This window comes from Cyprinodon variegatus, unplaced genomic scaffold (genome assembly GCF_000732505.1).
Source record: "Cyprinodon variegatus isolate N-32 unplaced genomic scaffold, C_variegatus-1.0 Scaffold2, whole genome shotgun sequence".
In the NCBI taxonomy this organism is placed as follows: domain Eukaryota; kingdom Metazoa; phylum Chordata; class Actinopteri; order Cyprinodontiformes; family Cyprinodontidae; genus Cyprinodon; species Cyprinodon variegatus.
The window spans coordinates 1,002,693-1,017,978 of NW_015150455.1; the positions used below are offsets into that span (position 1 = coordinate 1,002,693).

A 15,286-nucleotide genomic window follows, 5' to 3' on the forward strand; every position below is an offset into this window, starting at 1 on the left:
AAGAGGAAAAAAAAAAAAAAAGATCCCATAATTGTTATTTTCTGCATTGATTTATTTGGAAAAATATCAGATATATAAAAGTAAAAGCTTTTAACAACAAGAGAAGGCACCATTGATAGCACATCTGATTTTATAATAAAGAAAGACAAACAGTCTAGAACTCTCAATCATCTAATTGTAAGAAATCTACAAACAGCCCTTTGCTGTGAATCAGCCTCTTCCATAAATGGGAAAAGCCTCTACCCGATAGGATCCACATTGAACTGATCAGTCAAGGGAGGACAGCAGGAGGAAGATATATTTCCTGCTTGTCAGAATTGTTTCAAACAGCATTCTTTTTTTACAGCCCTCATTTTGGTTGAGCTAAGCCTGCAAACGTATCATATTTTAAACACCCTAATTCTTCTGACAGGATAATAAAATACATGCATCTGTTCTGAATAGCTTATCTGATGACCCAAATTTAGAGAAAGAGAATGACGAGTTGCAGGTTGGAAAGGTTCAAAAATTTGCTTTTAAGAGGACTGTGGCTGAATTTCAACACTCTAAAGCTAAAAAATATGTCTGCAGCAAAACACAAGGTTATAACTCACCAAACTTCATGGCCAAAATGTGTCCTTCATATTTTTGTACATTTTCAATTAAATCTGGGCTCTAAATATAAAACATCTGGGTTGAAGTGATGATATTTTTAATTTCCTCATCACTTGAGCTTTGGTTAAAACATCTTTATTCTTGAAACTCCAAATGCAGTGTCTGTATCACAAAGAAAAGTCAGTTAAATATTAAATATAAATTGTTATAAGATTTAAAAAGACAAAACAATAGGCAATCTAATGTGGGTCTCTCTCTTTATCAAAAGACAATTTTCCTGTTGATAATAGATAATATTACTGCCACACTTTGTAGCACTGTTGCTATGGAGCATAGAGGTTCTGGGTTAAATTCTTTAGTTAGTCACCATTTTTCTTTTAAGCTGTAATGCAAGGTTTAAACAACATGTTAAAATTAAAAATAATGGACATTTCCCAGGAGATGCCATGGCGGGATTAGTTATGTGAGTTAAATATTTGGTACACAATGTATTTGGCAGATATGTTTCTATCTTGTTTTTAGTGCAAACACTTCTTTCAAGAAAAGTTCCCAAAAAAAAAAAGTCAACCAAAAAACATATTTAGAATTTTGCTGTTTCTATCTTACTGTAATGCGGTACTTCAAAATGCACTTACATAAATGGATTATGAATTGATGGAAGCATGGCTGTTTGTAAAGAAGGGCAATCAACTTCTTTGTTCTGTGTGCCTGTCTCAATACTCACACTACACCCTATGAAGTGTGCGCCTGGTGGAAACAAACTTAATGGTTCCACTGTGCAGACTACCTGCATGGAAAATCTGGAGAAAGTAATCTTATCAGACCCAAAGGAAATCAGTGAAATTGTCATAAGTACATACTAGTTACAGTATGTCTTTTAAGGAGGTGGCAGTATGATTTTACATATACTATATAGGTCTTTATTCATTCTAAAGAAATTACACAAGATATTTAACTGTTATTTGTTGTGTTTTGACTTGTTATAAAGAGAGTAAAATATGATATTTTTGATTTTGTTTTGTTGATATTTTATATCTGAAGACTTTTTTTTGGCAACAGTCTCTGCATAGCAGCAATAAATGTGAGTAAATCATCTTGCAGAAGACTGCTTCGGTGTGTGCTTTACTGAAGTATGGACCAAGGACACATAGTGGGTGGGTTGACACAGCCATCTGAAGAATCAAGGCACCCTATGCACTCGAAACCTCGCCGTGGACATGCAATAAAGGGGATCATTGTCTTTTGGATAGCATCGCACAATGCTCCTCTTGCTCCGCCACACCTAGGTTCTGCAGGAGCTGCTACAACATTTGGAAGCTAGAATGTCTCTGAGGAAAGTCTTATTTTTCTAACTTTCTTGTTACATTTATCTTTGATATTAATAATGACAATGGCAATTGTGATGTTTTGTTTTGTTTTTCTACTTTGTCACTATGGGGATTTGTGCTCTTTCAATTCTCTATTTCCTTGGAAGAGTTCTCAATAGTTACCAAAGTAGGCAGATATTTAAATGTGGATGTCCACAGTTTGCTGTAGCTGGATGTTATTTACAACTAAAATGACCTTGATTAACCTTACTTCACAAAGACAGCAACAATAAAGGAGCTGATCAACTGCAAAACGATGGACCAGAATAATATAAATGCATGTCTAAAACAGCTTTATTCTTCCTAATATACATGTCATAAAAGTTTGGGGCTTACTAAGTATCTTTGCTTACTGTAGGTCATGAAATGAAAATTTAAGAGGTGTTAAAGGACTTATACAGTGTACAGACTCACATTTTGTTAACTCTGAAGCTAGTTCAAGCCTTACATCATAAAGTCCAATTATTGGATGCAGTGGTGCAAATTATGCCACTTCTCTATTGCAAAGCAGTAGAGATAAATCACATGTGTATGTTTAGAAATACAACAGACTATCTTGGTTTGATGGTTATTAATAATACATACGTGTGTGTGAAATGCAAAGTTTGATGTGGGGTAATTTGCAGGCGAACCCTTAGTTCCAATGATCTGAATATGCTACCGGTATACTTATTTTAGCCACATGTTCTACCACCTAGCATTGAATTAGGCAGAGTAAATTCTGTAAGTAATGGAAAGAGAATCCCAAAAGAAATCACAGGTTAATGTAGATTATTTTACAGTGATTAATTTGTTGGATTTTTTTCTAATTACACAAAAAGCTCCTTTGTGGGTAATTTTAGATAAAACCTGATTAATGTGCTGATTTAATATGCATTGCTACAGGCAACCAAATCCACACTGTAATTTTTTAGAATGATGGAGCCCCCACCTTTTTATTATGGAAAATAAAGACCATCAGGGACTACATTATCATTAGAAAAACAGCGCTACTCTATTTCTGGAGTATTACTTCTGGAAATATGTGTTGATATTTATAGTCTACTTCAGCAGGTGTTATTTATAACAACCTTCTAAATGGATTCAGTACTTTGAATAGATTGATCTCACTACTATGAATATTTATGCACACAGTATTCAAAGTTCTCATGCTAACCTATTCCCATGTGAAGAGTTAAAAGAGTTTATTTTTTTATATGTAAAATTGGACAGTTGAATCAGGCCAGTTGAGCAGATCTTAGAACAACCTGGCAGATGAATAACCACAACCATAAAAAAAAAACAATCTTAAAAAATACTATTTGAAACAATAAACTGAAAACCAATTGGGAACCAAATCCCCCCCCCCCCAAAAAAAATGCTAAAAATATAAAGAAAACAACCAAAAATTATATAATTTTATTTACAAAATGCAATAAAGTTGGACCCATGTCTTTAATAGTCACTGGCTTCACGAGTTACATGTCACTCTGTGAATTGAGGGTATATGGAAAGCAGAGCCAGTGAATGTGAGTGCTGAGCAGCTTATCCTGCTGAACTTTGAGTAACCAGATTATGTTCTGTTCAAAATGGACAAGGCCTCAGCATTCATTAATAATGAATGCATATCTTCACCATATATAAGAACAATAAGGTCAGAATCAAAATGCTCTTTTTCCTTATATACATGCAAAAGAGGGCCTCTCCACTCCATGTCCGCATTGTAAAGGAGCGCAAAGCTGACATTGATCCTGCCCTGGAGTAACATGGACTTAATATTCTAGCATGTATTTTTGTAATGTGGCTTAAGGCAGTAATAATGAACTCATAAAAGGATTTCATAAAGTTTAAAGTAACTTCATAGAAATTGTTTAGCAGTTACTGAAAAATAAAAAAAAGTCAGAAAAACTAAATAAAACAATCCAAATCATAAAAAATGTAACAAAATGCAAGAACTAAGTAAAGAAAAAATGTTGACATAAAATTAAGATGTATAGGTTCAGGGTGAAAAGGTTTACTTTAACTTAGCTTTGAAAATCTCTATAGAATGCCTAGCATCTTTAGGGAGATTTTTCCACATAGAGGGGAATATAAAAAGCGAAAACATTCTTCCCAACAGCTGTGCTTCCAGCATTATGAAACTTTGGAAGGCTAATGTGGTAAAATAAGTGAGCACAGCGTGGAACCAACAGGTGCAAATGGTAGGATAGATAGAAAGGTGGCAGACCATTTAGAATCCAATTGTCATTTGTTCATTTGTTTTTTAAGAGAGAGAGAAAGAGAGAAAGAGAAAAAGAGAGAGAGAGAAATCAAAATCTGAGGGAAAGCCAGACTCTGTATCAAGGATGGGAGGCTCTCCCTCCTCTCTCCATCCAATTCTCCCCCTGATCATCGACCCTGAGGAGAATAAACTCAATCCGTGCTAAATTATAGATTAAGGAACCGGCTCTGGCTGGAGCTCAGGAGCTGGCAGCACAGCACACTGAACTGCACTGAATTCTGCTGCTGCTGTTGCCTCACCTCTCCTTCTTATTAAAACCAACATCAAACAGTATCTGCAGATTAAAGATGGGGTAGGGAAAGAAACTCTGTGAAAATGTAAAGATTGTCATCACAATGTGCTCTTGGTCTGGATGCTGTGATGCTTTATTTACACAAAAAGCATGACTTTTCGGAGGTTAGTAGAATTTAATTTCCAAACTGTTAATTAATCTTTTTATGTCTGCTCTCAAAAACAAAGGGTATAAACATGAGATGTCTTGTTCTGCATTCTCTTCACGTCAATAATGGAATTAGAGAGACTCAAAGCCTCAGAAATTCAACGGTATCTTTACTGAACAGCGCTGTGCAAACATTTTACCGCCCATTGAAATTTTCCACATTTTGTCCCTTTACAACTACAAACTGAACTGCAGTAACTGAGGTTTTATAATGTAGAAGAAGTAATGTAGGCGAGGGTTTTCAGTGAACACATGATCCCAGAAGGTATGTTTTCTGGGTTTTAAATGCCCCTGGTAGGGTCTCCCAAGTCAAACAGGCTCTGGGTGACGGGTCAGCCAGCCGGGCCCAGCCCGAAGGAGCGAAGTGAGACCATCCCCAAGTGGGCCCACCAACCGCAGGGGAAACCATTAGGGACCGGTGCAGAGAGGATTTGGCAGTGGTCAGAGGCATGAGGCAAGTGTCTAGGCATAGACACGAGACCCCTCAGTACACTAAGGACCACTGCAACATCAGATGTATATGATCTCAGAGAGTTTTCTTGTCAGGATTCTGTGTTCCGTTCTCTGCTGATTGTCTTCCACAGGTGTCTGTTGCAGAGGCGTAGCCAGAACATTTTTCTAAGGGTGGCCATTCAATATCCAATGTAAGTTGAGGGGTGGCCATAAGTGGATAGGCGCCAGAACCTCAGGGTTAAGCTACACTGTTCCGACAGGAAAATGAATGAGCACAACATCCATGTTTTCTAAATAAAGACAAACTTTTCTTTCCTACTGCCTTTGCTAACAAATAGACGCATATATAGTGGATACAATTCTTTCAGGTTTAGGTTCTGGGGCAAATATCCTTTCCATTGTCATTACTTATTTTTATCAATAATCATTCTACAAATAAAAGATATTTACAAGTGAAAATATCCACATAAACTGATTATTTATATCGTTTTTATCAAAATAGTTATTTATCTATGATTTCACTGAAGACTCTTTGATGACTTGCAGACACATAATTTTCTCTTTAACCCATATAACACAAAATCTAGTTCTGAAAAGAGCATGAATTATGTACTTAGCTTTAATTTCAGTATATTTATGTGCATAATTAACCACATTATCTTTGTTGTCAAGTAAATGTTAATATATGAAAATTAAAATGGTTTGAATATTCCACTTGAGAGTACTACTGTTGCCACGTCTTTATTAGAGGGGAAAAAGTGGTAGGGGTGGCCAGTGATTTGCTTAGGGTGGCCATGCCCCCCATGGCCCCCCATCTAGCTCCGCCCCTGGGCTGTTGTTGACAGGTGGGCGTGACCCGCACCTGCGGCTCACCTGCTTTGCCTGGAGCTTAAAAGGAGTTTGCAGTCAGCTGAAGGAAGCCAGAGTGTTCGACCGTTGTGGTACGCCTAGGCATCTGTCCTGACGACAGATCTTCGCTCCTGTGAGTTTGATGTTTTGGATTCCTAGTTCTAACTTTGTCTCCTGTCTCTCTCAGTTCGTCGTGCTCTGGAATATTCACCCTTTCTTAGCTCCATGCGCTAAAGACTGATTTCTGAATCCCTACTGCTCAGATTCTGCTCTGGCGTTCCCCTCTAGCTGCCTCGGTGGTACCGAGCTGGACAAGAGACCGCCGTTCCTGGGTTGATTATTTGTATTTTATGATTGTGTATAGCACTTTGGTCCTGTTGGGTGTGGAAGTGCTTTATAAATAAATTTGTTATGGTATTTGTAGTTAGCATTACTTTGTTCATTTCTTGTTTATTTGATAGCTTAAAACTATGGACTGTTAAAATTAGATAAAAAATACAAATAAAGAGAATGACAATGGGAGACATTAAGAAAATAAGCATTTACTTGCAGAAAATATAAGGAAACAGTGCAGTTGTTAGCAGTTCAATTTGCCAAATTCAACCATGCAATCATAGTAGAATAGACCAAACTCTTTTTAAAATTAAAAATGCCAGAAATAATGAAAACATCCATGGCTCAGGTTCAGGGTGAATTAACTTCCTTCTGAAGTCCTTCTCTTTTGGGTTTGCATACATGACAATCAATCTGATTAATCCCCAAACCCCAAAGTCAACCTTCAAGGACTGAAATCTACACTTGCAGAATAAATGAAAAAATATATATACATTTTAAATAACTTTTTTTCAGGAACAACATATCTTTAGCCATATCACAGTATCTATGAATGTTATTTCATGTTAAGGCATGATCCTAATGTCTGATTCGGAGAACATGACATGGAGGGTTTATATCCCTCTATTTTTCTGTGTGCATCATCATCATTTGTATGTACACTTTACTGAGACCTGCTTTTAAACGGAAAACAAAAAATTCTACATTCATCACATTTAGGCTTTTAATTTTTTGGACTTAATGTGACAACAAACCATCACTTTCATATTAAAGGCATTTTAGTCTCACAGCTGCCAGATTTAAAGCTTTTTCCTTACTTTTCTCTTAAAAGAATCAAGCTCTTTTCCTGTTGAAAATCTATTTTTAAATGAATTTTCTATTCATAAAGAGTCCAGGGTGTGAAAACTCTTTTTATAAATTGGTCAAGGCCTGCAGCTGAAAGTAGAAATTTGGGCTGTTCTTCTAAACAACATCAGAGTAGAGACAATATTTTAGAACAAAGAGTTATTTCTAGTACACTTGTGTGCAAAGAAAATCTCATATGGCAATCAAAGGCATTAGAATGACAACATGTCAAGTGTCAACATTAAACATGCAAGTTACAACATGACCAGCATGCATCTGCAAATAAAGTAAAATACATACTGCACGTACAAATAAAACAGACTTATTTTATATCACAATCATGGAAACATTTAGAACATAACTCTCAGAGTGAGACCCAGAAATGCCTGTGGCTGTGTATGAGCTTAAATAAGACAGTTTTTCAGACCAGCCTCTCAGTAACACTTAACTGTAAGGAGATCTGAAGCAATAGGAAAAGAGAAGTGAAAATATTTAAATGAATGAATAAACAGAAAATATAATTTGCTCCAAGGAATTGCCGAAAATCTTTTATACAATCTTAAAATAAGTCACAGAATTGTTCGAATTTTCCTATCTTGAGTTTTAAGGAAAGTTGAACGTGACAGACAAACAGTCTAGACAGTTTAATTCAATGACCCACACAATATCTACACAAAAAGGCAAGCGTCGTCATCACATGCGACTCTGGAAACAAGCTGTAAATGCACAACCTAGAAGAAAGGATTATGCAGGCAAATATATTTTAACTAAAGTTAGACTGCCTAGAAATGACATTATGGAACATGATCAGGCTCTGGTCTACATTCATGACAGAATTTACAGCATCCTCTATACTTGTAAACACACCCTTGTAAAGCTGCATGAAAAGCATTTAAATAAATCAAACCTTTTGGGCTGTCACGCACTGCGAAGAAAAATCTGACTTTAAATTTGGTAACGTTTAAGTGTGAAAAGAATGTTATGAAATAATAATTCAGATCAAAGCGTGTCTATGCATTTGAAGGGTCAAAGTTCAGATGTAAACCAAACAGTATCTGTACTAAGACTTGAAATTCATAAAAATTTGAAGTCCGAATGCGACTCTATATATTTATCTTTGAAACACATGCATTCTGCCAGATTGTGATTCTGCTAAAAAAAACCAAAACAAAAAAAAAACTGGTAAACTCTTAATAATCACTAGATTACATTTTACATAGAATTTAGAAACCCTTTTCCTTTTCTAGTGATCATGGGGAGTTTTCTACAGTACCAGGACTTTAACTGAAATCTTGTATTTTGGCCAGATGACATGATAGAATTTGTTTCTGCCAAAAAACACTCTAGCTGGGATTAGGGTAAAACAAAGGACATTAATGTTGTGCTCTTTTCTCCCTCTGAAGGCTCTGGAAACCTTGTTAGATGCATGAAAAAAAAAATCATAAATCTCTAATGGCCACTACGAGCAACCTGCATGTTGGAGATTTTTGAACAGAAGAAACATGGGTAATATGACCAAATTAACAGAAAAATGTTTGCCAAAACCTGTTGGGATAAAGAGAAAAATAAAGTGCCTAAAAAAAAAGACCTATAGCTCTAATAAAGAGAGAAATGGTGCCGTACTGAAGGCAAGGATATTAATAATTGTAGTACCTGTGATTGTATTCAAAAGGAATTATTTATCAATTCAATATAATATGCAATTTGAATGATATCTTACATGGGGGTTTCTCACAATATTTTTGGTCAAACTCTAAAATGTGTCAGTATAAATTGATGCTGCTGCAGTAAAAGATACATTTTACCAGGCGTGCATTGTGTGACACATCACAGTGATTCCTTGATGTTATTAAAGTCATTCCAAAGGGTCTTACATCTGGAAAGAGTTCCTACAAAAACATAACAACAATTTGTGTCTTCTTCTTTGGTTTCAGTAGCCTTTTTTTCAGAGGTGAAACCCATTCATATATATGAACATTACCCCATAAGTAGATTAATGAACGACTGGGGTAAGGCTCATTCTTCCTGAGTTTAACACAGTGCCGCTGCACTGGGTTCATTTAATTAAAATCTGCATTTTATTTCACCCCATCAGTTTAGCGGGATGCTTGTCAGAAAATTACAGAACATTTTAAGCCATTAACAAAATCAACCTGTTTTGTGATCTCTCTGCTTTATTTCTTTACAGAGAATGTTTTGTTGTCACTGTTTAATTACAGACCTCTTTGTTAGCTCTGAGGCTTAAAAGCTCTCTGCTCTCTGATTTTGACCCAAACTTTGTATTTTTAACATGTGAAGTTTTCTCTGTTTTCTTCAGAAACTCGCTAGTTTCGCCATCATCGCTTGATTCAGTGTTGTGACCCGGGTCAGTACTCTGACTGGACGTAGAGGCTCTTCTATTCTCCTGATAGGACATGCAAAGTTCCTGCCACTTCTGTCGGTTGGCATCTATCCCATTCACCATCGGCTGTAACTTCCTGTTGAGCTTCAGCAGCGCCTTGGAGGGACACCAAAAAGTACAACTTGTTTACAGAATTCAAAAATATGTTTTTGCTATTCATTGTTTTTAAAATAATCCCTTTTATTTGTGTAGGTTACAGACAAAAAATCTACATGTATGTTATTGGGATTTTGTGATGTAAAATTGTAACTGTGAAAAGGAAAGAACAGGATTCAGGCATGCAAGTTGCATGCATTTCTGATACCCATAAATATAATCCAATGCAAACAATTTTCTATAAGAATCATGTTGACACACACTTAACTACTGTATCATGCCTGGCTTAGTCTAAATAGTTATGCAAAGAAAGGGAAAACCTTTCAGTTTTTGGATGTGTAAAACTGCCTCTGCTAAAGCTCAGAAGGTTTTAACAAAAAAGCATCTAATTCATTCAGCTTTTTAGATAATTCATTACCATGAGCTAGTCTATCATGTAAAATCCAATTAGAATATATACTGTATTAATAACAAGGCACACTCAATTAGTAGCTTCAGTTGAGATTGCCTACCTGATAAAGTGGCTTACAGATCCCATCAATCCATTCCAGCTGTAAGGCCGGTAATTCATCTTTGCGATTACGGTCAAAGATGGCCTACAGGGAAGAAGCAAATTTCTGTCACCCACAACCAGGACACTCATCACAACCATTTTCTCCAGAATATGTTTAACTGAGAACATCAGAGTGGAGAAAAGACTTTGAAATATTTCATACTCACTGCTGGGGTTAGCTTCAGCTCAGAGCGCTCCCTGTCGCCTTGTTCAAAGAACTCGCTTGTTACCAACTCCGCAACCTGCAGACACCAGTGGAAGCAGTCATTATTTTACTCAGACATGATGCAACATCTGAAGGCTTAAGCTGGCTGAAGTCTGTATTTAAAAAGTAAATTTACAGTAAAATGTTTAACGCAGTTTGTTTTTGCATTATTCTAATACAAATATACTAGTTTCCTTAATTCTAAAGAAAGAATTAAAAGTCACTAGGGTTTCAAAAGACAGCTGTTAAAGCCTTACATGTCTAAGCTAATAAGAATTTTTCCAAAAGAAGAAAATATAATTTTGCATACAATATTAAATAAAATGTCCACAGCATATTAAAGCTTTAAAACTACAGTTGCTTAATAAAGAATGTTTCGCATACTTTATGCAAATACTGAATTTTTAAAGCTTGTAATAAAATGTATGGGATCAAGATTTTTCTTGTTTATTGATTTTTGTTATTTTATTATTATTATTATTATGAATTTTTAAAGCTTGTAATAAAATGTATGGGATCAAGATTTTTCTTGTTTATTGATTTTTGTTATTTTATTATTACATCAGACTATGTTAAGCTTAATCAATTCAAAAAAAAGTACTGCTCTATTGAAGAAGTATACATTTTATAAATGAAAATTAGTAATTAAATAATTAAATTGTTTTTTTTTCTGGCCAGATATTTAAATAAATCGCTCCATCCACACTAGAAATTCCCTCTAATTATTTGAATTTCTGTAATAAGACTTAAATGAATGTGTTCTCATTATTCTGAGGGAGTGAGAGACTAAAATATATACTATCATTAAGAATTTGTTGGGGATTATGCAGAAATAAGCTTAAGGCATATTTTTGTTTTGACAAATCATCACTTTTCTTGGTAGAATTAGTAGAACCCATTTAAACTGCTTGATTTCATGGTACAGGCCCATATTTTATGCATAATCAATACACTGTTGAACAGTGTTTATTATGGGCTTTCTTTCAAAGGTTGATGCTGGTCTGCTTATTCATTTAAAAATTAGTTTTCATATGTTTTAAATACCCAGCTATTGCCAAAGTACTGGTTGATGTATATCAGGACAATGCTAACTTCACACACTGTTTTCTACCAGTCAAGTACTTATTATCCATCCAACACCTTGGTCAGATAAGCCAACCTATAGAAGCCTACTTTGCAGGATGTCGTGATCTATAGTATTGAACACCTTTGACAAATCCATAAACTAGATGAAACACTTTTGATCATTAATAGTCGCTCTCAAGGAAGCTTTACCATGGTTTTAGCCAGGCCTCATTTTAAAAGAGGCAGAACATATTCCTTGAAACTTATTTTTAGCAAGTGATAATTAAAAACAATATTTTGCAACAGCTGCAGCTACTTTAAGAAAGAAGGGCTCCAGCTTCTTTAGGGCCGGTGGATTTAGTCTCTCCTTTTTTATTAAAAAAATTATTTTGCCCTTTTGCTGACTCTGGCAGCAGGTTTCAAATGTTGTTCATTTCGCTTCTGTTTTTTGTGTACTTGAATCCGTATCCTATGTAGAAGCCTGGCCGATACCTACGGGGCCTCAGGAAGGACCCTACAATAGTGATGCAATTTGCAGTTATCCACAGTCTTCCAGAGAAAGGATCCATGGACATAAAAGATCAAGAGCGATTTATTTAGTCCACAATGACAGGATTTATTTTTGTAGGAATCAATGGGAGGGGTTTAAAAACAGCAGAATTCTACTGTCAAGGATGATCATCGTAGTATTGTTGAAAGGGTCTGTTTTACTGCCTATGCATACATTATAACTTGGAGAGGCACTAACAGAGAAAAAAGTAATAATAGAAAAGTTTTATTGATACAAAGAAATCAATAAGCCTTTGGCACAGGCCTCAACAGAGGACATTGGTGCTGAATGCATTTGATCTGCATGAGCAGGTAGCTCTAGGTTAGCATCATCTTACCCCCCAGATTCCTTCACCAGACACTGAAGGCTGGTTAATGAGGGGAGGTAGTGGAATGAAGGTGGTAAAGGGGATGAGCAGGGTTGCAGTTTAGCAAGACAACAAGGTTGTCCTTAAATCTGGAGCCTAAAAAACAGATAGGCTGGAGCGGAGTTGCACAATGAGGAGATTGGTTGCAAAAACCTAGGTAAGCCTTCCAGTTTGAATTTATGGCTAGGCTTTATTATAAAATGGGGAAGGCGTAATGAACAGGGGTGTAAATCACACCCAACACGGTGATTCGATTCTGTATCAATTTCCTGACCCAACGATTCGATTATTTTCGATACTCATGAATACACCACGATTCGATTAAATTAATTGCTTCAATTTTTTTTTGTTTTTACCTCACAGGCTAGACAATGTGTCGAATTTGAAATAAATCAATGAAAGCTGTTATATCTTTATGCATTTTATTTGAGAAAAAACAGCAAATAACAGAAGTAGCAAAGTTGTACTCCACCTAGGCCTATGAAAACCTCATTCACTGAAAAATAGTGATCTGTTTTATAGATTCTGAAAGGCCTTGCATTAAGAAATACTGCAAGTGGAAAGAGAATAGTGGCTAAAGAAAGCGACGTAGGAGGGCAAAATAGGTTTAGCGCCCCCCAGCACGGGAGTCAGAACCACGTCCAGGAGCAAATGGATAAAAATGGACCGAAGGAAGAAAAAAAAACATGAGTCGCTACTCTTGCAGACATGTTGATGCATCGGATCGGATCGTCAGCTGTTGCATCCATGCATCGATACAAAACGATTATTATTTACACCCCTAGTAATGAATAAGGGTCAATCCAAATTCTTTACTTCTTCATTCCCTTGCCTAAATAATAAGATCCTTCCTGTTTACAGTAACAAAAATGTGCAGGCTTCTTAGCAAGTTGCAAGGGAAAACTTATGCAATTAAAATCCAGAAATAACAACCAATTTTGTGTCCTCTAGTTTTTGGAAGTTTTTTGTGAATATAGATGTTTCCTACTTTGCTTTCTGAGAGATTTATTTTGCTGAATTTTAGCATACCCCAGCATATATTTACTGTCTCTTGTTAGATTAAGTCTAATTATTCTGTCTCATGTTGTTAGAATAAAGAGGGGGAATAAACCACTAGGACCCAGGTGGAAGCCTCTTTAAGATTGCAGATGAATCCAACACTTCTCTGTGTCTGACCAACAGTAAGCAGATTAGTGTGCTAAGTAGATTAGAGCAATAACTGGGCTATGGTACTCTCCAGCAAACCCAACTAACTTAGAGTTTATTAAGAAGCTTACAGAGGCTTATATGCTTTAGCTATGACTTAGAGGAACAAATAAAAAAATAATCTGTTTTCTTCTTTTAATTGGCTCAGAGCAGTGCAGTTTTGCTTGTTTTGACAGCTGAGACTTGCCTCACCCTTAAAGCACAGATCTCTCATGAGAACTCAATAAATATATCTGTTAATTATGGAATTATAAATGCATTCAATTTGAATCCTTGCATGCACGGGTGGCTCAAACCTGCTTTGATACCTCCCAAGGACGAGTGACAGCGCCCAGATCGCAAGCAGTCATCAGCATAGACCTGTTGATTAAGCAGTGATATAAAAGCTTTGTTTCTTTATCTTGTTTTTGCTCTTGACAGTTTGAACAGATCTATTGATTGCAAGTGCTGAAACCTGAGGACTTCTCTGTGTTCTTCCACCGCCCAGCTGAATTCTCCTGACAGCACATGCTCAAAAAACTTGGTTCTGCGCCTTTATAAATGAGACACGTGCACAAAATGGACATAAAATGACATACCATGTTTAAACTTTTTTTTTATAAAACAATATTATACTAATCTACAAAACATATGCATTCTGTAAAAAAGGTATTGAAGTTTAGTTGTAAAAAAAAAAAAGAGAAGACCACTTACTCAAAGTGCAAGGTAAGGTCTGTGGAGAGAATCGCCTGTTTCAATAATTGCATCATGTTGCTGTACTCCTTAGAGCTGAGGTTGGCAAAGATATTGTGCCCCTGCAACAGAAAACACGCAATTGTAAGCAGGATTTGTAAAACTGCCAAAAAAAATTCCCTACTTACATTTGGACATCGGTTAAACCATCGCTCACTGTCAAATGAAGCCCAAATTAGAAATTTAATTAGCAATGCGTATAGGCTCTATGTCCTTGGTTAAAATAAATCAATGCAGAATACTGCTAGTGATCAAACTGATCCACCCTTGAGACAAAACACAGTGGTTACTGGTGTTGCCTGTCAGCAGTTTATGTACAGTACTATTCCTTAGGAGAAACTGCACTATAGAGGTTTCAGGTATGCCCAGTAGTTTCAATAAATCTGCTTTACTTTAGGATAGATTAATTTTGAGTTGCTACACTCTATACTGTATAATTTAGATATATTTTCTTGTTAAACAGATGTACACTTCCAAGAGACAGACATATCTCATATTGGTGCTGCTTTGTTATTTCTTGTGGCAGGAAATATAATTGGAATAAAACATCCCATGATCAAACTGCTAACTGTCATTACATCTGTTCAGCAGGGAGTCGGAGCTGTTCTACCTTGCAGAATCTAAATTATTCATTCAGTTTGAGGAGCAGAGCAATTTCTCACACCTCTTTCCTTTAGTCTAAAGATTGTAGAAATTCAGAGCAAGGAAAATCCACTTTCCCTCACACAACTCATGTTGTTTCCAATTTCAACATTCACTGCGAGCACCAAGCCAACCTTTTCAGCTAAAAGCTTTTGATTTTTGTCCACACTGTACAGCATCTGTTGTATTTTTTCTACAGCTCTCCTCACTACAGCCAGAGCTTTCATTGTGTTTGAATTAATGTTTTATGACAGACCATCACAAAGCAACACTCAGCTATTCACAATATACCTTTTTTAATCAGCAAATATATATATATATATATATT

General features: G+C 36.0%; 1 protein-coding gene across 2 annotated transcripts in view; it reads right to left on the minus strand.

Moving 5' to 3' along the window:
• Positions 1–8,717: 8,717 nt before the first annotated feature.
• The window catches only part of LOC107105097 (dual 3',5'-cyclic-AMP and -GMP phosphodiesterase 11A-like), a 20,735-nt gene continuing 14,166 nt past the window's right edge, over positions 8,718–15,286 (minus strand). The window contains exons 15-20 of one of the 2 annotated variants that reach the window (XM_015405309.1): positions 14,278–14,378; positions 14,039–14,116; positions 13,893–13,944; positions 10,359–10,433; positions 10,151–10,234; positions 8,718–9,638 (exon numbers count right to left, since the gene is read on the minus strand). In XM_015405309.1, coding sequence (XP_015260795.1) covers positions 9,351–9,638; positions 10,151–10,234; positions 10,359–10,433; positions 13,893–13,944; positions 14,039–14,116; positions 14,278–14,378 — 678 coding nt within the window. In that variant the 3' untranslated portion in view covers positions 8,718–9,350. Of the gene's footprint in view, positions 9,639–10,150; positions 10,235–10,358; positions 10,434–13,880; positions 13,945–14,038; positions 14,117–14,277; positions 14,379–15,286 lie in introns of both variants that reach the window. The other variant, XM_015405245.1, reaches the window with a different exon arrangement.